Source organism: Neopelma chrysocephalum, unplaced genomic scaffold, assembly GCF_003984885.1.
Source record: "Neopelma chrysocephalum unplaced genomic scaffold, ASM398488v2 Primary Assembly neopelma1_74, whole genome shotgun sequence".
Classification (NCBI taxonomy): Eukaryota; Metazoa; Chordata; class Aves; order Passeriformes; family Pipridae; genus Neopelma; species Neopelma chrysocephalum.
Genome location: NW_020897735.1, coordinates 5,701,275 through 5,725,191, shown reverse-complemented (window position 1 = coordinate 5,725,191; position 23,917 = coordinate 5,701,275). Strand labels below are relative to the sequence as shown.

Below are 23,917 nucleotides of genomic sequence, written 5' to 3'. Positions count from 1 at the left end.
ACAACTCACAGCATCACCAGACACTCCTAATTCTTACTTACCACAGCTTGGCCTCGCATCTCCAGCAATCCCATCAGGGAGCACCACACACTCGGGCACAGGAGCCCTTCTGCCCATGGCTTAATGCAGCCACTCCGGGGTGGGGTGTGCTAATGCCTTAATCACTCACAGCAGCCTGATGGAGACAGGCAGGACCAAAACCCAACGAAAACTCCGGCTGAAGATGAAAAGCTGATTTAATTAGAATGAGATAATGCAATTTCCTAGTTGACCAGAACACCAGAGACAGCCAAGTTGAAGCAAGACCTGGCTGAAGCTTGAGTGAAACTGAAGTCGCAGAATATGCAGTTTCACCAGATCCATGATGCTCTGAGAAACTGTGACAAGCTTGTTTGAAAAGTGTGAAAGAGTCTTGGAGATGTCAAAGGATTTCAGCACCTTCTGGAGGCTGCTGGATATTTCATTCGGAAGATGCTAATTTCATTCTTTCTTGTACTACACAGTAGTAAGTTGCTCGTAGCTTGAGCAGGTTCTTAGTGTTTCTCTCTGTCACAGGGCTAGTGACTGTAATTGTGCCCTTCACAGAGACTGTGAAGTTTAAAATAAATACTTCCCCAGTGCTTTGAGAAGCGCGTGCGGAAGAAAAACATAACAATATACTGTGGTTTTTTTCCACCTGCTGTGGGTGGAAAGGAGCAAATTTGCCTCCCCTCGTTCTGTGACATTCACTTGTCAGGATCACCCAGTAGCTCCAGTCTCTCCTACCTGCTGAGGGCTAATCCAGCCTGCTGAGGCTGCGGGGTGGGAAAAACTAAAACACGTTTACTCATGTCTGTGCTGCTGTAGTGCAACACAACCAGCACCAGCAAAGCAATTTTTACCTCTCTGTTCCCCAGCTTTCCTCTTTAGAAACAAGTGACAGAGAACACTCTCACCCAGCATTCAACTCAACCAGCTATTACCAGAAAGGGAGAGCTGTATTCTGTGAAAAGCTGGACACATGCACCTCACCTGGTGTTCAGATCCTCAGATGGCCAGCAGGACCAGCCAGCAGTGGTACTCCCAAAACCATCTGTAATAGAAGTTTACAAATTTCCACAGGCTGCTGCTGCCTCAGATTCTTCTTACTCCCTGTTCCAGTCCTGCTGCTGCTATGGAGAGCTTTGCATTTCTCACTGCTGGAACCACAGCCCATCCAGCCTAGGGCTACAGGTTCTGCAAATAAGGAGACCATCGCCTTTGGTGCCCTTGGGTTGGTACCAAATTTACCTGCAAATCTTCAGCCAGTTGCGGAAAATCTTAATCTGAAAACTCAAGAGAAAATATACTCTGTGTCCAAATTAGAAAAAAATAATAATAAAGGGGGACGGGGAGGGAAAGGCGTTTCTAAAAGAAAACAAAAAAAACTACATTACCCAGAATTCACGGATATGTGGGAGGAAATGCTGCTTTTTTTTTTGCAAAGGAGGTTTAGCCTTCAACAGCTGCAGTTTAAAAGCGAAATACAGGGGGAGGGATGGCACTGGGCGAAGGAGGGCGGACAGGGCGGCGGGGGGCGCGGGGGGGCCCGGACCCGCAGCCGGTGCCGCTGGGGCCGGCGGAGCCAAGGGGGATGCGGCGGACCCTGCCCGGGCAGCCGGGGCGGCATCGTTCGGGCACGCCCGGGGGCACCGAGGGGCTGCGAGCGAGTTCCTGCAAAGTTTGACCCCCGTTGCCTCTCTGATGCTGCGGCGGCGAGCGGAGCGGGAGCCCCCCCGCAACCCCCCGCTCCACCGGCGAGGCTGAGACCCGCGGCCGGCGCCGTCCCCGGGTGCGCGAATGTATTGCGGGAAAGGAAGCCTGCGGCAGCCGGGAGGTGGAGGCACCGATCCTGCTCCGCTCACCTCCCCGGGCAGCTAAAAGCAAAAGAGGCGAAGGGGAGGAAAAAAAAAACAAACCAACAACCAAAACCAAACCACCCAGCGAAAGAGAAGGAGCCTCCCCCCCCCCGCCCCGCGCCGCCGCTCGCCCCCGCAGCGCAGGGAGCCGGGGCTCGGCGGCGCGGCCGGGGCTCGGCGCTGCTCCCCGGGATGCTGTGACGCCCTGCGGGGCCCACGCGTGTGCGGGGCAGCCCCGCCGCCCGCCCATGAGCCCCGCCGGCTGAGCCACAGCCGGCGCGCCCGGGAGCAGCAGCGGGAGGAGGAGGAAGGTCGGACACCCCTGCGGAGAGCCGCTCGCCGAGGAGGAGGAGGAGGAGGAAGGGGAGCGGCGCGGCCGGCGCCCCCCGGGCCGGTGCGTGTCGGGGGATGTCACGGGCGGCGGTTCCGCGGCGCTGAGCGGGCGCGGAGCGGCGCGGCCCCGGCGGGCGCGGGGGAGGCTCATCGCCGCCTGCCCCGCAGCGCTCCCGGAGCCGCCGGCCCCACCGGCACCGCGCTGCTGCCCTGGCCGCACGGCTATTTCTGAGAGAGAGAGAGAGAAAAAAAAAAAATTAATCCCCAAAGCCCTAACATCGCTGGCGGAGGAGCCTCCAAATTGGGAGATTTGGCGACTTTTTGCGTTTTTCCAGCCGTCGTTTCTTTTCTGTTATTATTGTAATTCTGTGCGAAAGGAAGTTATGAACAACTGCAAGTCAGGAAGTGGAAATCCACACCGGTTGTGACAAGCTGGGGCTAAAAACTATTTCATTATTTATATAGATGTGTCTATCAACATTCTGCTTTTCATCCAAAGAATAAAGGGAAATACCGGCTAGTCCTATGTTTGACGGTGAATGACAGACCGCATCTGAGGAAAGGAAGGACTAAATATATCAGCTAAGAACACCACCGTTATTTATTGAACTCAAGAGACTTTTTTTAACTCAAAGACTGAGCAAGAGAATTAATGGGTCATTAAAAGGGGAAAAAAATTTTAAAGGCCCTTTTGCTTCTGAAGCGCAGCTAACCTCAAAAATAGGAGTAGTACTGGTAAGACAGATACTCAAATTAAGGCTTTACATGATGAATTTTCTATCCTATGGATATCAGTTTTGAGACTACAAACCCAGAAGATCTGTAATTGATCTAGCACCAGATAATTTCAATGCCTAATATTCCCAAGGATTGCTGGAGTACCCTAGGAGCCGCGTCGGACTGTACTCGGGGTATGCCATGGGCTGTATTCAGAGTATTAGCTGCAAATCCAAAGTTTTCCGGGAAAGTATTTCAGTGATTGAAGTCAAAGCCTCCATCGATCCCATTCCCACCAGCATTGACGAGTCCTCCAGCGTGGTCCTGCGCTACCGGACCCCTCACTTCCGAGCCTCAGCGCAAGTGTTGGTGCCCCCTCTTCCCAAGAAGGAGACCTGGATTGTGGGCTGGATCCAGGCTTGCAGCCACATGGAATTTTACAATCACTACGGGGAACAGGGGATGTAAGTATTTCCAAGAGCGCGTGCGGGTGCGTTTGCCTAGCGGGAAGGAAGAGCGGGAGGGCCATGGCCTGGCTGGGGAATAGTGGATTAAACCCCAAAATTATAATCCAGATTTTAAACCCCAGCTCCTCTGAAACTTAACAGGACTTTCTTATATGTTTAAAGTACAGGAGAGCTTGTCCCTGCCCTACTAAAGGAGTGGGTAGTGTTCTCTTCGAATGGGAATGTGCCTGCCCAAGCCCCAGTCAAACCCTACTTGTTCTGGTAGGAACCCAAAAGCAACACACTATTTCTCAACAGCTTTTGGGCAGCAGTGGAGATCCTGAAACCCCAGGGCAGCCCTACCACGGCAGGCACTCCTGTTTTGATATGTGTTTGACACGAGTGGTTCTCCCGACCACCAGCTCCTCTCACCTGCATCCCTCCCCATCCCAACACTGCGCATTGAGAAGCCCCAGGGAAAGCCGAGGGCTGACACTTGTGGCACAGAGCCGTCCCTGGCGTGCTGTGCTGCTGCTGCTGCTGCAGAGAGCTGTGGCTGGGAGCTCGGTAGCCCACCACCTTTGGGAGCACATTTAACGTCACAGGAGGAATCCTGCTCGCTTTGCCCACGGTAGCAGGCAGCCCCCGGGGAAAGCACAGGATGCATTTAACCCATTGAGAATTAAACCCTCTGCATCACCTTGGAGCAGGGTGAAAATTTCACGTTACCCTCCTTATGGGTAATGTGCAAATGGGAATATATAGGTGTATATGTGAGGTAGGGGGAATACAGGGGCTGTTTGCACACCAAAAAAATCCCCGTGTTACTGGTCAGACAGTCATAGCGAGACAGGAATGAGTCAAATTAGAATTCGCCTCCCTGCCGAGAAAAGTCGTCTCTCCCCAGTCCCCCACCAGCTTGTTCTCCAAACATTGTTGCAGGCTTTGGCCCGCAATTAAGTCAGCCCCAGCACCTGATCCCTAAATGCCTGCACAGAGCAGCAATTCTGCAACTCACGGTGCTGGGGCAGCACGAGGTGCAGCCTCCTGGTGCAGCAGAAATCTGTCCGTCCAGGCACGGGGACAGAACCCGGGCGCAGAGCGCGGCGCTGGCACAGATGGGTCCGCGGCTGCGGGCGCTGATGCCGCCCGGCCTCTGGGGGAAAGGGAGGAAGGACGGGAAGGTCAGGTCCGAGCAACCCACCCCCCTGCTCATCCCAAGTGCCCCGAGTCAGGGGGATGCCGGCTCAGCCCCTCCGGGGTCAGTCTGGGTGGCTTAAACATCACCGAGGGAGGAGGGCAGAGGGAGGAGGGGAGCACGGAGGGCTGCAGAGCAGGGCAATCTCGGACTTAACGCAGCGCCTTCCTGATGGCCTGAACATCTGCACGCACACCCCGGCCCTCCTTCCCTCCCTGCCGCCTGTAAGCCCCGCCGAGGACACGGGTTCAGCATCTCAGCATCACGCGAATCAGGCGCCGGGAGATGTGGACCAGAGGGAAGGGCACGCCGAGGAGCAGCCGGAGGCGACAGGCTGCCCCCCTTCTGTCCCCACGTCCCCTCTCAGCTCAAGCAGAAAGTGCCTGGAGAAGCGAACTGGCACCTGGCAAACACCAGCAGTGCAGACCGGCTTATCTTGATTTTAAAAGTACTTACAGCAGGCCCGAAATCTGTAGGCTTTTTGGCTCCAACACCATCTTTAGCAAGGACAATTTGTTGCTCAGATGTTCCCAATTCCAGGCCTTTGGGATTTGCATGTGTAATTCTCAGGCTCGTTTAGAAATCCTGTCTTTACTGACCAGCTGCAAAGGAAAACAGAGAAGTCCACTGTATATAAATACAGCTCAGATGCACTGAAATAAAAAAGACTGGGCAGTGATGCTGCCAGTGCTGCTGTGGGCTGCAAATCTCAGCCTGGCCTTTTATTTCCCTGCACCTGAGTTTCCCTGTGTTTAAAATGAGGATTTGGTACGGTCTGCCCTTGCTGGAATGCTTTGGGACAAAAAAAGAAGGGAGTATCTACCAGCTAAGTGCTGTAAACAGGTAGAATTAAAAACTGCATCTATGTAGGAGAGCTATTAGCCAGAAAATCATGGAAACAAAGATTTTTCCCTAGGAGGTTCCTTGACATTTAACTGATACTAAAAAAGTTACCCCGAACATAAGCAGGAATTGGTCTGCTCCTCCACTCTCCTTCTATAGACCCGTTGCCATCTGAAAGCTATAAATAAAGGCATTTGGGAGGAAAGGCCTCTTCCAGTGCCATCAGAACGTGCTCTTGGAAGACCTTTGTAGAGAGAGAGACAGGACACAAACCTATGGGAAAGGATGGGCCAAGGCTTTAGCTGGTGTAACTCAATGTAATCCCACTGACCTCCACAGAGCTGCATCGATTTATGCCAACAGAGTATTTGTCCCAACTTTCCATGATGGAGAGAGGCTACTGCCACATGCATATTTTTAATCACTGTCGTGGCAGGCAAAGAGAAAACTCCAAATAATCAAAAATCAGTTGGTCAAACGGAGCACCAATACTTACAGCAGGCTTTGGATTAATTTTTCACTTCTCTGCTGGGAAGTTGGTAGCTGTGCATAAGCTGGCCATTATATTGAGGATGGAAACAGCTGAGAAATACTGGAGCAGATGGAGCTGTGCATAATGCTGCTATAGGGATGGGAGCTACAGAGGGGATAATTTAGACACATGCGTTTAAAGTGGCACTGACAATTTTGGGGCTAAACGCAGCGTTTTTAGATGTAAAGGAAAAGAATTAAAGCTCACATAACACATAAATGCTGGCATTGTTTTACTCAGTGTGACTCAGTAGATGCTGCTGGGTACATGAAAACCACCAGCATGAGGATGTGGATGTGCTCTCTCACCCTGCTCTATGCAGAACTGGGGCGAACTCGTGTTCACCCCATGACTGCTGTTGCTGCTCTCCCCATGCAGGGTTTTACCCTGATCCTTAGGGAAGGTGCTGCTGTGCAGAGGGAAGGCATCAGGATCAGGCCAGAGCTCTGACCTGCAGCTCTGACCAGGTCCCTGCTGGCATCTCCTGGGGTGGGTGCTGGTTTCTGCACCTGGTGGGACCTGTGTCAGGGGCTGGGCCCTGCTGGAATGGCATTATCAGCCCTGTTTCTCCATCTCCATGGAGATGTGCAAGAAGCGGTGCAGATGGGAGATATGCAAAAGAGAGAGATAAATAAATTGGAGTTGGAATAATGTGATCAGCCAAGAATCTGGAGAAGTTTCAGGGGGATGTTTCTCCCCTGGAGGACCGGATGGGGCACTTGCATCATTACATCATCACTGTGCCTCACCGGGCTTCTCTCTGGTGAGATTAAATCTTCCGTGCCCTGCAGCAGGGACACAATGAACTGGAGAAATCAGCTTGTCAAGAGAATAAAACCCCAGTCCTCGGGAGGGAGGACACAGTCAAAATTCAGCAAAGGAAAAAAAGGGTATTCTTTCCATGGGAAGTGAAGGGAGGTCAGTTCACTGTGGGAATTCACCCCTCCAGGGGTTTAGAGGAAAAGGCTTTGCTGCCCTTGCGTGGCCCCTGACCCTCACCTGTGCTGTGAGCACCCACCTTAGCTTAAATAGCTTGTCCAGGCAGACTTGAGTCTTCTCAGTCTGCTCAGCTAAACCAGCAGAAACTGATCCTTTTTTCCTAACGCCAGTTTTCTGCTGGTTTTACTCCCTGAACCAGCCATGCATCAAACATTGCTGCCAGTTCAAGAGACGAGGCAGGAACACGCAGCTGGAGGGTGGGGGGAAGAGGGACCAGAGCAGCACAGCTCTGTCAGCCAGGGAACAACATCTGAAATTTCCTTCCTGTTCTTCACTCTGACTCTGCCTTGACTTCCCTGACGTGCTGCAGTAGCTGAGAGAGGCACTGTAAAGCACAATTTAAAATTAAGCACCTCTGCCTGTCAGGTTTTCTTCCTTTTATGAGTCCCCAGCGCAGGCCAGCGGTGGAGGGAGGCAGGTGGGAGCAGGGATGTGAAATACCTGAGACAGCGTTTCACTGCACCCACACGTGGCCCTGGTACCTGCACGAGCAGGGGCTGCATCCCAGTGGGGCTGTTCTTGTCTGAGGAGCTGCTGGAGAGGAAAGTACTGGAGAGAGCACAAGGTTATGCAAGTCCATCTGGCCTGTGACTAGTTAGGAGCTGGCTTTAAGGAACGGGAGCTGAGGATGCAATAGTGCCTGTCTGAAAAGGTTAACTGGATGTATCCACACTGCTGGATGCTCAGGGCTGGAGGCTGCTGTGCTGGGTTTGCTGTCACTGCCCAGGCCACTGCAGTGATTGCCCTGATGGGTGCTGTGAGACAGATATCTGGGGGCTTGAGATGAGCTGGGGGCTTCATTCTGTGTGACAGAATAGGAAGAAAAGTGTCTGAAAGAGGACTAGGAGGCTTAAACCTACATAAAGCTGCTTGGCTGTCAGCAGCAGGGCTCCGGTTCTGACACAAGAAATAGCTCAAAGTTCCTTCTGGTAGCAAGAAGACATTTGTTAAGAGAGGATTCTTGGCAGCTCCAGTCACTGATGATGCCCAAACTGACTCTGAAGGTTTCAGAGAAGGTTTAAAGCTTTTTTGAGAAACTAGCTTGTCAGTACTACAAGCCAGAATCTACTGATTTTGGAGCTGATCAGCTATAGTGAACCCATGAAACCAGATAGCTTGGTTTCTTTTCATTCCTCTTCCCTGCTATTGTCAGCAAAGTGTTTACTGGGCACTTTCTGGTCTCTCCTTGGCTCGACACTACCAAAGAAAGATGCTGATGCAGCCAAAGATCATTCCACAGCATTCTTTCCAAAATCATCCAGTTGTTGGCATATTATTTAACATGGACACGCTCTGCAAGCAAGGGCTGCCAAGCCTGGCTGGCACACAGGCTCTGCTGTAGCATCAGGCAAGGGGCAACCACCGCCAGCAGCAACCACCGGGCAGCCTCTGCTCTGCTCCAGTCATGGGACCATCATGAGGCCTCATTTTTCTCCTTATTCCAAGCTATGCAGATAAAGCGTGATGGTTTTGAAACTCTGGGGTTAACCACACACCAGAATTAGGCACAGCCTGCTCTGTGAAGAAACACAGTTTCTCCTTCCCCATTCCTGCCTTTCCTTAAGCTGGGTGCCCACCTGGGCCACCCCAGCCAAGCTGCTCACTTGGCTTTGTGCTGGGGTTCTGCAGGCTCTGCCTCCAGCATCCTGCCCAGGCCCTGACACAGCTCCACCTTTTTACTCTTGTTTAAACGCCAGGCAAATCCTAAGAAGGTCCTGCAATTCTGTACTGGGAATGAAGATGGGGAGAAGCAGATATTAGTGGACCAGCATTTTCTGAGCATCCTCTACCTGATTTTCCCACCATTCACCCACCAACCTCTGACCCAAGCAGGCTGGAGCAGCCCAGGAGGGTTATCAGCCTCTTGTAGCATCTCAGGTCCTGGTTTGGCACTTCTGTACCTGCAGACGTGCTGTGGTTGCACCTTAGCACTGTGCCTGTCACAGAGTCAACCTCCAGGACACTGTCACATCTCACCCCTGGGTGACAGCCAAGCCGAGTACCAGCCACTGTCTGAATGGAAAGTAATCCTAAACCAGCTGCTGAAAGGGAGAGAAAGAGCCCCCAGATGGGGTTTCGGAGCCGGGCTGTGCAGTGGGGAGGAGGTGGGGGCAGAGCACGACCTCCACTCATCTGCCTGTGAGGGCTGGGTCACAGAGCATCCCCAGAGCCTTCCTCTGCTCAGCCCTGCCTGCAGAGCGTGGGGGTGGAGAGCCAGGACGATTCTGCTTTGGAGAGCAGAGCATATCAACATCTCTGCAGTGGACAGGGGTCCTGGCAGGACTGCTCAGGGATCTCCTTTTGGCTGCCTTCACTAAAAATTTTCTTCCAGGGAAAGGACTCCCTCTGCCTGCTGGCGATGGGCTCTGGAGGAGAGGATTGCTGCAGCTGCGGTGCTGTAGCTGACAGCAGCCTGTAAATCTGTGCGGGGAGATGTTGTGCTTGCATAACCCCTGGTCCTGCGGCTCAGAGCAGCCCTGCAACCCCCAGTCCTGCTGCTCCGAGCGTCCCCTGGCCCTGCTGCTCGGAGCATCCCTGCATCCCCCCAAGCACCCCACATCCTGCCTCGCACTTCCATCTCCCGGGCTCCTGCCAGGCACCCGCCTGCGTGGCACAGGGGAGGTGTTTGCTAGGACCCCCTGCTCGCATGGAAAAAAGATAAATGAGATCTTTAAATCCCCCACGGTATCCTCCAGCCAGAGCCAGACACAGCTCACTGCCGAACGATCCAGCAGCTGCAAACATGGAGGCAATTCACGGTCATTAACTAATTAACAATCAGAACAGCCTTGTGAGACGGTCACATCAGCCCTGCCCAGAGCAGCTCATCCCAAAGCTGTGCAAGAGCCGGCCAGGCTGACACGTACCCCCACCCACAGCCCCCACTGCAACCAAAGGGCTATTTTAAGCTGCAGCACCAGACTTATGAAAGGCTTGGACAGTTACCGTGACCCTGACGAGCCTCAGCGTGTCCCCTCTGTCTCCTCCCGGGATAAATCATATCCCAGCCCGCAGCAGGGAGCCGCAGGACTTGGGGGGCTGGAGCACAGCCCAGAGTCCCAGCCCCAGAGCATGGTCAGGTGCAAACACCACTGCTGCAGCCACCCAGCCCCTTCTGCCACCTCGGTGGCTGGGACACCATCCCTGGGTGGTGGGGAGGGCTCATTTGTAAGAAAGAGGGAAAAGGTACCTTAGAACCACCTCTGCCAGCCTGTTTTTGAAAAGAGTGTCCTTAAAACACCTGGTGTGCGCTGAGCATGTGATCTGTGGTCGTGCTGTCTTAGTGCAAACGTCTAACCCTTTTTCTGAGACATTTACAGCAGTTTGCACCTCTATTGGCAAATCTAATCTTAAAATTTAAATTGGAAGTTAATAAAAAACCCCACTCCAATTTGTGCATCAGCAGTACAAGGTGACAGGAGACCATTTTCACTGACTTTCTTGTTAGAAAGACTGACCTTTCTGTCTCTCTCACAGATGACCGGCGCAGGCAGTTTTACAAGCTGCTCGACCTCGGGGTCTCTGATTACTGTAACACCATCCCCAGCCTGGAGCCTGGTGTGCAGCCCTTGAGCTGGGTCCTTCCAAGGGCTGGAGAAGGATGGGTTACACTTCCAGCACCAGGCAGACAGCAGGGAGGGACAGTGGCTCATCCAGAGAGAAATTTAGGGGAGGAACGGATCAAGAGCAGCCCTGCTGAGAAAGGATGGTTTTAATGGCAGGGATGAGCTCCTTCAGCAGGATGGCACGAAGGGCACAGATTCCAGTAAAAGCTAAAGGGAGGATGCATCCACAACTCCTTCCTGAAGTCCAGCATGCTTCTAAACTAATTAATTAATGCACTATCCATAATTTGTTGTTGATTACGGCAGGTCGAGTTGGGAGCTTCCCGACCTACTGGACGGTAAAATCCAGGCCATCAGTGACTCAGACGGGGTGAACTATCCCTGGTACGGAAACACGACAGAAACCTGCACCATCGTGGGTCCCACCAAGAAGGAGTCCAAGTTCAACATCAGCATGAACGACAACTTCTACCCGAGCGTGACGTGGGCGGTGCCCGTCAGCGAGAGCAACGTGGCCAAGCTCACGAGCATCCACCGGGATCAAAGCTTCACCACCTGGCTGGTGGCCACCAACACGGCCACCAACGAGATGGTGACCCTGCAGACTATCAAATGGCGCATGAGGCTGGGCATCGAGGTCAACCCCAGCAGGCCCCTGGGGCAGCGTGCCAAGCTGCAGGAGCCCTCTGCCCAAGAGCAGCCCCAGGTCCTTAGCAAGAATGAGCCAATACCACCCAGTGCCCTTGTCAAACCCAATGCCAATGATGCTCAGGTACTCATGTGGAGGCCAAAGGATGGACCACCGCTCGTGGTGATACCTCCCAAACATCGGTAATACACACCTGGCGTCCCCGGCACCAGAAAGGGAGAACACAAGAACCTGAAGCAAAACAATCACTTAGGTATTAGGATACACATGTATAATCTGAGCAAAATCAAAATGCACTTTTTATTCATTCAACAAATGCAACCATTCTACCTTCTCCCATTGGGACGGATTTCACTGTGCTAAAGCTAAAGAGGAGACCTTTGGACTGGGTCTGTCTCATCACTGGATTCCTAAGGGAAGAAACTAACACTGATGTCTACCCTATAGCTTTTTTTTTTTTCTTCCCTACTTTAGTTCCTGTTTGAATTTCAGTCTCATTAGCTTGTCCAGACTGCCCAGAACAATAAGAACATTTTATTTGAGATTTTAAGAAATTTTTTTTCTTTTTGGTTGAGAACGAAACAAGTTCCTGGAGCAAAAAGTTGACTATTTAAGATAAGGGATTTTTTTTTTTTTTAAAGCAGTAAGGTTCTGAGTTGCAAATCCAAGTCATGCGGCCTTATGTAGACTTTGCTTTGCATTGCCAAACTTTTGCCTTAAAGCTATGTTTGAAAAAAAAAAAAACAACAACAAAAACACCACCAGGCAGAATGTCCTTTCTACAGAATTTTGGAGAGAAAATTTTGAAGCCAGGAATAGATTGTCAGTGTGGCACGGGCTGATGGATGAAAAGGGCATGAAATTGGAAGAAGCGAGATAAAAAGAAAACCGTCCTGGTTTTAAAACCTGGAACAAGGAAGCACGGAAATAATCTCAGTTTCAAAGCAATGCAAATAACAAACCTGCTGTCAGCTGGCTCTGGAGTGGGAGCTACCAGGCCATCTCCCTACTTTGCAGGAGGGGTAGGAAGCAGCTCACGCTGCTCACCCGTGGTGATCTCAGCCTCCCGTTAGCATTTTAATATGGGATAACCTCACAGCTGGAATTGTGGCCCTGGGAGTCAATATCAATCAAGGGGTGGATGTCCCACTGTGTTTGTCTTTAGGACACACAGATGTTTGCCCAACTAGCCCATAGTCTCACTTTCTCATGGATAAGAGCCAAGGGCTTGTGCACTGGCTGTTGTTGGGTGAAGCTCTGTTGCCCCGTTTTCCCATGGAATTCCAATGACGGTGCTGTACAAAGAGCAGGATATAAAAAGCATCCTTCTGAAGTCATTGGAGACTCATGGGTGTCAGTGAGGGCAGATCTTATCTACCAAGCCTACCCAGCAATATCCATAATTCAGGAACAGCCACATCTGAAAACTAAAGGCACCCATTCCCAGCAAACACAGCAGAGACAGCTGTGGAAAACTCTTCCTCCTGTGATAACAAACCACATTGGGGTTAGTAGATAATTTTCTTCCCAATGACCTCCCGACCTACCTGACTGTCAGGAATGGGGTACAGACAGGACCATGACACCATCCCTGTCTGGTCATGGCACAAACATCCACTGTAGCAAAGGGTGATGCACGAGAAGGTGCAGGCAGGGCAACACCTGAGCCTTGGTGTGGATCCTCAGTGAGGAAGGAGCATTTGGAGGAGGAGGTGGAACCTGTAGGTTTCAGTAAGGACCAGATGGCTTCTGAGATAACCAGGTGCACTTCTGCAGAGGAGGGTGGCACAGAGGAGCTGTTTGAATGGGAGGGACGTGGTTTGCAGGCAGAGGAAGTTGTGTGGTAAAGGTGGCATCTGGAGGCCAGGGCACAGGATGGGGAGCGGAGGATCTGCTCTGCTCCAGCACATGGCCCAGGGCAGATCACTTCCCTCTGCAGCTCCTTCCCCTAGAAAATGTTTCTTCCTCGTATTAACAACTTGCCTCAAGAGCTGAGACTGAGAAGAGCTCCGTGTGCCAGGTACAAGCCTGGCCCTGCTGAGCTGGTCTGAACAGGTCTCACAACCCCCACACGTGCTGCTCAAAAGGCTCTCCCCTCGGAGAGGCACCAATTAGCTGCTATTCCCATCTTTATCTTCCACACGGGACGTTACCAGCAAGAAATTCTCCTTCCTCACTTCTCCACAGCCACCAACCACCGACTTCAGCAGCAGGTTCAACGTCACCCCCTGCCCAGGGAACGCGCCCAGATGTGTCCCCCACCAAGACAGCCTCCAACCAGCAAACAAGGATCCTGGGGCCCTGCAGCCATCCCCTCATCTCCAGGGGAGCCCACCCTCCTCCATCCACTGGCTTTCAGAGATGTTCAGCCACAGAGCTGCTCCCTTCCACGGGCAGATCTCCGAGGTGGGAAGTCCAGCACTACAAGCAGCTTGCAAATGACTGGACTGGATCAAACCCAAATCCATGAGCCAAAGGGTGCCTAAATCTAGGCTTTGGGACTATACAGGATGAAGCTAGAGAGACTTGGACTTGCACAGTCACTCTCTGTATTAAACTCCGTTTTCTTACCTGGATTCAGATCCAACTATATCTCTACTGGCACAGCCCTTTGGGACTTGTCTGTATTTTCTCCGAGGCAATACAGGCAGAAGAGGACAAACTGTGAGCTGTGGGTGAATAGCTGATCATGCTCACACGCATCTCAGCTGCCACTGAGGTGCTCTCCTGGGCAGTCCTGTGGGTGGGAGCAGAAGGGGGATTTGTGTTTGGTATTCACTTTGTCTCCAGGTGCTGAGTACTTACAGTTCTCACTGATGTCAGCGTGGGTCAAAGGAATCGGGCCCAGTTGTCTTAATTAGCTGCACGAAGGAATTCCAAGGAAAGATTTCTTCTCAGTCACCAAAAACCACATTCAGGGAACACCTCTGTCCTTTTCCACTTAGCTTTGTGTTGGACTTTAGTCTCCCAGTGCATTAAGTAAATCTGGTTCCTCCTATTCCCTCTACCTGGTGGACTGGATGCATCCATGCAATTTGGTAGTAACCCCCTGGCTAATTTGTCCTGTTGCACTGAACGGACCCAGCTAAGCAGTAAATACAAAATTCAAATTTCACGATGGGGTCGGCTTTGCATGGACTTCTCCCTTCCCAAAGAATGCCTTTATCCCGTGCCTAGGTCAAAACGTGCCCCTCCACCTCCATTTGCATCACCAGACATGGCACAGAAAGTGATGCTGCCTCTTTTGAGATTTCATGCGTTGTGATTCAAAGTGATGTTTTTCCAATGCTGCTTCGTTACAGAACTGATAGGGACAGATTGTCTATAAAAGGAAGGATGGCTGGAAGTAACAGGGCTCTAGACACCACTATTGCTCCAGCTGGTTAATGGCCCTGTGGTTAGAACAGGGATTGGCAGGGTCCCAATGGGGACTTAAATATCTGGGGACCTGGGGCATCCTGCACTGAGCAAGGTGGTAAATGAGCAGAGGTAAATCAAGCTCCTCTCTGGCAGCTTTTTGCAGAACAAGGAATACACAAAGGGAAGGTGATGGGCACCGACACGAGATACAGGTGTTTGTGAGTGTGTCTCTGCCTCACCCCTCCCATCAATGATGCTCAGCTCTTTACAGCCCCAAATCCCCCCAGGAGCTGAGTGTGCAGCCTGACCACCCCTGTCAAAGCCCTGTCATGGTGCAGGGTGGGAAGCAGGAGGGCTGAGACCCTCCCCTGCACCCACTCCCCAGCCAGGGACAGGCAGGGGCTGCCGAGCACGGCCAAGGTGGCCGAACAGCATCACAGACCTTGCGGTCCTCCTTTCCTACCCTAGACACCGAGATGAGCGTGGGAAGAGGGGGGCAGCCCCTCGGAGAGTCAGTCAAGACCCTCAGCAGCCTTGGGGAGGGGTAGAGACCTGTTGAGCCGGCGTGGCAGAGGGCAAGGCTGGGCCCAGCAGTGGGGGGAAGGCGAGGGCTGCCCAAGCTCCGGCACCGCCGTCCCTCCTGCCCTGGCTCCTGGCGCAGCAATAAGAATCGTCCTTGGTCTTGCAGAGATAACTGTGAAAACAAAACCAAGATGTACCGAGTCTGGACACTTAACAGAGATGTAAAAAAAAAAAACCCCAAACCCCTGCTTTTATAACAGACGGAGAAATAAAGTGAAATTTTCAAACGCGTCTGCCTGGAGTCGTTTGGGCGGTGGCTGTTTTTAAACAAATGGCTCTGTGCTTCACGTTTCAAGGCAGAGATAAACACCCTATTTACCAGGAGTGCCTTCTCTCTCCATATCAACTCTTAGGCCACAGCAGACAAAGCTTTCTGGTGAAAAACACCGACATCCTGCATTTTTCATTACCAGGCTGCTGCACATCTTGGGGCAGCTGGAGCCGGGCTGGTTGGTGCAGGCAGCGGCTGAACTTCTGCACAGTTCGGTTTCCTGACACTGTTTGCTTATTTAGCAAAAGCCAGGTCAGATGTTCACTGTAAACACCACATCTGGAGAGAGCACAGCCCTGGGCAAAGGAGAGGGTAAAAGCTGCTGCAGCCCACAATTGGGTTTCAAAGACCACCTGTATTCATTCTGTTGTTTGTTGCACCCCTCAAAATTATCACATTTAGCTTTTCTTTGCTTTCCAGTAAAGGAAACTGCTGCCATGAGTTCTGGAGAGCAGGGGTTGCCTGGTCAAGCAGCCAGCACAGCTCCACTGCTGATCCCTTAAATCCACCCTGGCACCTTCCAGCTCTGTCCTCAGCTCCTCCTACCACAGCCTGATCCCACTGCGGGCTCCTGTCCCACCGGCTGTGCCCAGGGAAGGGACACAGGTTTCTCCTTTTTACATTTTACCCAGGGGCTGGACCCTCACACGGGTGTCCCCCTTTGCTGCACCTCCCTGGGGTGAGCAAGAGCCTGTTCCAGGCCCATTACACCCCTCAAAGGTTCCAGCCAACCCTTCCAGAGCCAGGCAGCAGTGAGATCTGGCACCACCACCCAAACCCACCGAGGTGTGTGCCCACATAATCCATGGAGAGCCACAGAGTCCATTTGGGAAGCTCCACCAGCACGTGGCAGTGACACAAACCCAAGTGCAGGAAGGGAAGGGAAGGAAGGAAACATAGTGGAGGAAAGGAATGTGGATGGATGGAGCCGGAGCAGAGGAGAGGATGGGCTCTGAGTGGGATTCCTTTCCAGAGTGGAAACTGTCCAGCCTCGTCTGTTGATAGCAGGTTAAATTTAGATGTTCCAGTTTTGGAAGGAGGGAGAGGTGGGGAGGGGACACCAGCCAAGTCACAGCTGCTTTGGGAGACACCCTGAAAAAGCCAAAAGCACCCGGTCACTCACTGTCTGCTCAGAGACTCAGGAACCCCCCGCGAGGGATGAGGAGGATGGAGGGAAGCACATGGGAAGCACAGCCTGGGGGGTGCTGGAGCCCTGTTCTGGTGCTTCAGGTGACACCAACACCAATCTCTGACTGCAGCACATCTGTGAATGTGAGGCTACAAATTAAAGGTTTTGTCCCTTGGCTTTGTGATTTTCTAACCTCAGTTTTAAGCAGGCTGAGGCAGCGGTTACTTCGTTTGAAGAAATACCCTCTGACCCCCACAGTTCCTGCTTGAAACTCTTTGCAGGGAAGTCCCTTTGCTGATGCAAATCAGGTTTTGTTTCCTATTTCTCCTCTCTCACATCTTAAGCTGCTCATGTGCAGCAGCTGCAAATGCTCATTTTACTCCTTCATGTTTTAAAGCAAAAATATTTTTAGCAATGCCCTGAAGAGCTTGAAGCATCTATTAAAAATAAAATAAAAATACAGTGTCATGAGTTGACACATGATTATAACAGAGCTCCTCAAACAACCTGCACTGAGATTCCCAGGGCTGCCTTTAGAAACCTTTGTAAGTTGGTCCCTAAAAAGCTGCCTGTTGGGTACAGAGTCCTGGCAAAAAGGATTTTAAGAGGGTGGTGAGGGACTGGCACAGATTGCCCAGAGAAGCTGTGATGCCACATCCCTGGAAGTGCCCAAGGTCAGGGTTGGAGCAACCTGGGCTAGTGGAAGGTGTCCCTGCCCATGGGAGGGTGTCCCTGCAAGGGAGTGGAACTGGATGAGCTTTCAGGTCCCTTCCAACCTAAACCAGTCTGTGATTGTGTGAAGAAACCCAAAGATGGCAGAGCAGCACTGGAGAGCCAGGTCTGACTCTGCCACGATTCGTAACTTTGGGGCTGTCCCACGTTTCCCCCAAGCTCTGCTCCTGCAAATGTTCTGTGAGGAGCCTGGACCGGGAGCAGCTCCAGTACCTGCTCCAGGAGAGGGTGGTGTAAGGGGGGGTCACAGGTCCCTTCCAGCTCTGGGGTGGGTCTGTGAGGAGGCAGAACTGCAGCCCGAGGCCAGAGCAGCACCACAGTCCCAGGAGTGGAGCCACAGCACTTGAGTTTATCTCGGGCACAGGGAATGGTCGGAGTCCCAATCCAGGCACTGGCAGCACAGAGTGTGCCTGCGTGAGATAAGGGCAGGCAGGGGGAAGTCCTGGCTCTGCAGCAAGGGACAGACACATGTTTGTAGAGAAGGAGCTTTGTGACCTTCTAGGAGCTGCAGAAAAAGGAGGGGGGGGATGGTGCAAGACAGGGAACGTGCTGAGCACAACCACAGGGCCCTTGGGGGGGGTGGATCCCACAGACATGTAGGTGTGCAGAGCTGAAAAACATGTGGACACATCCAAACTCATCCCTGGGTGAGGAAGAGTCACAGAATCACTAAGTTGGAAAAGACCTCAAAGATTATTGAGTCCAACCTTTGACCAAACACCCCCCTGTGAACTAAACCAGAGCACTGAGTGCCTGTTCTCCATGGCTGCAGGACCCCAGAGCCTCGTTGCTGCAAGAGGGAGGACAGGGATGGACTCACTGCTGACCCAGAGCTGCTCATCCCTGAGAGCCACAGCCGCCTCTTCCCAGCCCCTGGGGCTCCACACGACATTTATCCAGGAACAAAAACTCCCCTGGCACTCCCAGACACGCTCATGCCAAAGCCTCATGCAGGATTATTTTTCCTTGTAAGCAATGCTGGAAGCAAAGCACAGGGGACACATGAAAACTAAGAAGGGATAAATAAAATGTGACTTCAGCCTCCAAGCCTGCAGTGCAGGGACACATCCATGGCTGACAGGGAGAAGGGAGGCAATTCCACACCAGACTGCTGGAAAGGACACAGACCAGTGTCCCTGGTTCCTGGGCAAAGGGGTGGCAGGAGAGGCAGAGCCATAACCTGCCTTCACCTTTCCATGGCCTCTGGAGCAAGGGACTGAGATGTCCAGCAGCACTTTTCCAGCCTCCCTTGTCTGTCACAGGGATCTTACTCACCCCTCATGTGAACACGCCACAGCAGCCACTGTTGAGGCTGAGAAGCCCATCCTGAGCAGGGTGATCATGTCAGGAACACGTCTGGTTTCTCCCATGGAACTCACCAGGATTTTGGTCAGGGACACACCAGCTCTGCCCCCAGCACTGCTCAGGCAGGAAGGTGGCTGCGAGGGACAAGGCAAGCCCAGGGATACTGCCCAGCAGCACAGGATGAACTTCAGCCCTGTGATCCCTTCTCAGCCTGACAGCAGCGGGATGCCACTGGCATTTGTCCTCCAGTCACCTCTGCATCACAGCACTGTGGCACAGAAGGGCCAAAGGAACGATGTCCTTCCCTTCCCAGGAGACAGAGCCAGATACAGCCAGGACCAGTGGTACTCTGCAAGACACCCACATTCTGGAACACCAAGCATTATACAGTAAAAACCTTTAAAACATGAGATTAAATATTTTTCTGTTACCTCTCTGTGACAAAGGTATGCTTTCTTTGCTCCTTTTCCAGGAAAAAGCTCTTTTCTTTGTTGCTCTTTTAGCCTTGGAGGAAGCAGAAGTCCCTGGTCTGGTCTCCCCATGGGTTTGGGGAATCCTCTCTGTGCCTCAGGCTCCCCTCTCCCCACTACAGTGTGACACTATCCCTGGTGCTCTGCCACAGCAGCATCACCAGCACTCAGCTCTCTGCTGCCTCGAGGCCACAGTGTGGTCTCAGGGGAGGGGAAAATAAGTGTTCTTTCATTAGAAATAATTAAGACTCCACCTTTGATAAAAGCCTTGGAAGATTTCTGCTCATACTGAAGTGGCAGGAAGAGAGAGGCACAACCACCTTAGCACAGACAAAGGGACGAGCTCCTTCAGAGCAGTGGTGGAGCAAGTGCTGTTAGTTATCAGAGGATTAACCAACGTGGACAAACTACTGGAATGAGACTCCAAGCCTGGTTAGTCCTTGACTTCTTCTCCAAGACTGCCAAGACTGGGGCTTTCTACATTAGCAGCTTTACTCTTTGGTGGACATCTGTCCCAAAAGAGGGGGGGACAGAGGCCCCATGACCACAAGCCACTCAGCACAGATGTGACACAGCCTGTGACAGCTTCTGGCAACCACCAAACGAGCACCACGAGCACTTTGCCAAGTCCTTGAGTCATCTAATGAAAATGCAGATCTTTCAAAGTCGACTGTGCTGGGGTTTGTGCATATTCCTGTAGGCTTGTGGTCACGATCAGCCTCTGCACTGCTCAGCTCCTCCAGCAGCTACTATGGAAACCAGGAGCAGCACCCGAATCTCAAGGGCAGACAGTTCAGAGGGGTGGGTTTTTTCAACCACTATTTGGGAAGCGTTGCAAGAAAATGGGTCTGGAGTAATTCTAAAGGCACTTCACTTGCCAGGAGTTAAAACAGGTACCAAGCAGCAGAGCAGGGACAACCCCCAACTGCTCCCATCATTCCAAAAAAGAAACTTTAAATGGCTCAGCATGCCAACATCACATTCTTACCAAGCCAATCTTCTCCATAGCAAGAGGTTTCTGAGCTATCTGGGGGAGCACAGCTGATATGGCCTGGAGAGGAGGTGTCACATGCCACAGCCAGGGGAGATTAATGCAAAGAATTTAAGGTCAATGGTTTGGGCCAGCTGCTATTTATAAAGAGGAAGGAAAGCAGAACAACAGTTTCACCTCTAGGCCTTAAGAAATGTTGCCTAGTCAAGGAGAACACACTGGGAGGGGCACACTTCAATCCAGCTTCAGCTTTTCTTCACCTCCAACCAGCAAAGTTTGGAGCATTCTCTCCTCTGTTCCAGTGCTGTGGTCCCTGGATCAGCAGCACTGACCCTCTCCCATCACATGGGCTGGGAGGTCACACACAAATCCCAATAGTGCTGACTCCAACATGACCCACAGCACACCTGGGTCCATAAATCCAGGGCATATGGAAAAGCCCTGGGAGCCTATGGCCTTGCAAAGCCTCTCCATAGCTAAAAACAAGCCCTCTTTGTACACTGAATTTCCCACATTTCTTCCTTCTTAAAGGGAACCTACCTAAGGTTGTTCCCAGGTGCAGAGATAGGAAAGTCACCTGCCACAGCTAGGACAGGAGTTAGGACAGACACTGACTTTTTAGGCTGACTTGAAAGAAGCAATTTCTTCAGGAACTGTTGACAAATAAAAATAGTTTATAATGCTGGACGTGAAAACAAAAAATTATCAACTATTTACAATTCCCAAAAGTGACCACAGGCACACCAAAGCAGAAAATGCCACCTGTTTCTGCTGAAAATAGAAGAAGCAGAGGTACCCCAAAACATCCTAACAGGACCAACAGGATAAACCCATCCAATCTGCAGAAACTCAGAGATATTATTTCAAATACCTCATTCCAAAGAGCCACAGAACCTGATTACATCATTTGGAGGTTTCATGGAGGTCAGATGCATCAAACAGAAGAAGTGTTTGGCCAGAATGCCTTCAGGGCATTCTTTAAAACATTTGCTCAGTATGTTCAAGTATAATAAACACAAGAGAATTTCACAAACGATAGTGACCAAAGCCAAAAGCTACAGGGAAAAAGCACAAACTCATCCATGTTAGAAAGAAAAAAGTGTACCCAACAGGAGAATCCACCAGCCAAAGCCATGAGGTGCAAAATCACTGATGCCTCTGGATGGAGGTCGTGTGTGCACTTCCAGGGCCAGAAGTTTTCCCTATAACCCAAGTTCCATTTTTTTGAGTTCTGTAAAATTTACAGAAAGGTAAAAATAGGAGAGCTTTTACTTCCCACCTCTTTGCTGAATGTTACTGCCATGGGAACGTGCTCTGCACGCTGCCAGCTCCTTCTCAGATAATTTCCTATTCCTCCACTAAGCCTCTGGCTCACACATGACTCAGTTTTAGCACTTCACTGAGATAAGCATGTGCCCCATCCTAGACTTAAAATTAGCAGGGTAAACCTCAGCCCCTTCTTAAGAGCCTGGGATAATCAGGCATTCTCTTAATGAAAAATGTGCTGGTTTATGTCAGGAACCAACTGGAGCTACTCCCTTGTGTAAGGCAAGGGATGAACAAGAGAAAAGCTGGAAACCCCAGAACACAGGGAGATAAACCCTTCCAACACAAACAACACCAAGGCAGATAAAATAGTTTAATATAGAGCAAGAACAAGTATTGCATAAAAATAAGCAAAATCTTTTCTTCTTAAAAAAAAAAAAAAAAAGAAGTCTGAGAACTCGTATTTAAAAGAAAAGCTGGTTGGGTATTGATCACGTTGGTGACTCAAGAATGCAGGTTCTACAGGAGAGGTCAGCATGTTCCTAGCTTCTCCATCCACTAAATCCAGAGGAAGATCTGTGGAGCAAGGAAATGGAAAAAAAGAAAAGCACAGCAATGAGTGCTAGAGCCTCCCTCAGGCAGCATTAATTCAGCAGATCTCTCAATCAAACCTCCAGTCTCCCTGGTACCAGAAGCTTTTTATGAGAACACACGAGTATTTCCAGCATCTTTTACCTGAGCCTGTAGCAACACACCCTAAGTAGATATAATTGTGCTTATTCTGGAGCCTGTCATCTGCAGAGATCCATGATCTCTCTGCTTGACAGGGAAACAAAGTTTAAGAAACTTGCTGGAAGGGATCCAGCCGGGCAGAGTGGATGACAGAGTTAACCTTTAGCTGTAAATCATCATCTCACTTCAGCCACAAAAGCACCAATTTATTTCATTCCTTGTTTCAACCTGATAAATGGAAGAGATTTTCAGATTCACACTCACAGTCTGAGCACACACATAATGTCCCTGAGAGGTGGAGAAAGAACATGATCCAACTGGAAATTCTCTCTTATGAGACAGAAGAACCTCAGTGGAAAGCACAGAGCCTGGACTTCAAGCTCTCTGCAGTGCCACCAAAATGGAAATCAGCACTAGTATTTCACTGTTATTTTCAGAGCTTGCTCTTGTAAACCATTCAACTCTTTCTTCTGATCCTATTTGTATTTTTATTGAAAAATTAGATACAAAAATGGTACTTACGTGTTAGGTGAACCAAAACCAAACCCTGAAAAATTAGAAAAATAATTGTTAAAAGGGAAAAATGAACACATAAGATTTGTAGTAAATGCCCCCTCCCACACACAGATTGAAAAATATTTCTTTCCTGCCTTAGGCCAGGAAAAAAAAAGATGGGCAAACAATGAAAGTCAAATCTCCATCTAGAAGAGAAGTGACTTGCCTGGCTCCTAAGAGGGCTTGGCTTTCACTGCTCATCAGCCAGGCCATTCATTAGCAGCACTGCAGACAATGTGCCTGGTTTATTCAGCTCTCTGAGAGCAGCTTTCTGGAGATGGTGTGTGCTTAATGCACGTCCTTGGTGACAGGCAGCCACCAGTGAACGTGGCCTTCCACAGGCTCTGCTCTCAGCCCTGGGTAAATCACTGTGGCTTCACTGAATTGCAGCAGAAAAACACTTGGCTGTTGGTGCTCCAGCTCAGTTTTGCAGTACATATGCCTCAGACAGTAGTACTTACACACAGATACCCAAGTGCATGGTACTGAGGAGATATTAATTATTTCTCAATATATTCCTTTGAGGAGAAAGAGCAACTCCACAAAAAGGGACGAAAAGCAACAATCTGATGAGGTGTGCAGAGGAGGGAGGTATTGACGTGCCACACAGCACATCAGTGATGGAATTAGGGGCTAAAGGCTGAGAAGGTGCTATACCCCACCCTGCAGCTCAGTTTTCCAGGACATGGTGCCTTCCCTATAGCAGAGCCAGGATCAGGCAGATTTTTGGCAGGGAACTGATGAGTCACACCCAATTTCCAGGGATAACCAGAGACGTGGTGGTTGTTTAGGGTCATTCTATTTTCACAGAATCACACAATATGCTGAGTAGGAAAGGACCCACAAGGGTCACAGAGTCCAACCCTTACCCTGCACAGGACCATCCCCAAGACCATGTGCCTGAGAGTATCATCCAAATGCTAATTTTAGCCTTTCCTACCTCCTCCACCTGTCCCAAAAGCTGAGAATCCGCTGCTCTGTGCGCCAAAGCCGGTGCCCTGTTGTGACAGGGATCCAAACGTGGGGGTATTTTGGTTTGCCAGGGTGCCAAACGATGCTGTGTTGTTACTGGTACCACCAAACCTGCAGTTTTTAAAGAGAAAAGTTGTGCTTGCAAACACCTGCTCACTTACACTGGAAGTCTGCCCCCATACCAATGGTAACAGTGCACTCCTTAAGTGAGGATACATCAAAAGGTAAGACCAGTTGATATGAATAATTAGAATGGGTCATTTCTGGTTTGGGAAAGATTATTGTACATAGAAATGTCTGTTCAGCTCCCATTCTTAACATACACCAGGCAGAAAGGCAAATATGTTCATGCTTACACAGGGTATGTTTTCAAGTGCTTGGAAATACCAACT

At 50.9% G+C, this 23,917-nt stretch overlaps 2 protein-coding genes across 3 annotated transcripts in view; one reads left to right on the top strand and one right to left on the bottom strand.

Moving 5' to 3' along the window:
- The first annotated feature begins 2,052 nt into the window (after positions 1 to 2,052).
- FAM78A (family with sequence similarity 78 member A) lies at positions 2,053 to 15,277 on the top strand. The gene is made up of 2 exons (XM_027687822.1): positions 2,053 to 3,391; positions 10,818 to 15,277. The coding sequence occupies exons 1-2, from the start codon at positions 3,129 to 3,131 to the stop codon at positions 11,344 to 11,346; spliced, it is 792 nt and encodes a 263-aa protein (XP_027543623.1). The 5' UTR covers positions 2,053 to 3,128; the 3' UTR covers positions 11,347 to 15,277.
- Positions 15,278 to 21,620: 6,343 nt separating this feature from the next.
- The window catches only part of NUP214 (nucleoporin 214), a 41,231-nt gene continuing 38,934 nt past the window's right edge, over positions 21,621 to 23,917 (bottom strand). For both annotated transcript variants that reach the window (XM_027687818.1, XM_027687819.1), the window contains exons 34-36: positions 23,494 to 23,636; positions 22,521 to 22,545; positions 21,621 to 21,842 (exon numbers count right to left, since the gene is read on the bottom strand). In XM_027687818.1, the coding sequence (XP_027543619.1) occupies positions 21,809 to 21,842; positions 22,521 to 22,545; positions 23,494 to 23,636 (202 nt within the window). In that variant the 3' untranslated portion in view covers positions 21,621 to 21,808. The remainder of the gene's footprint in view (positions 21,843 to 22,520; positions 22,546 to 23,493; positions 23,637 to 23,917) is intronic.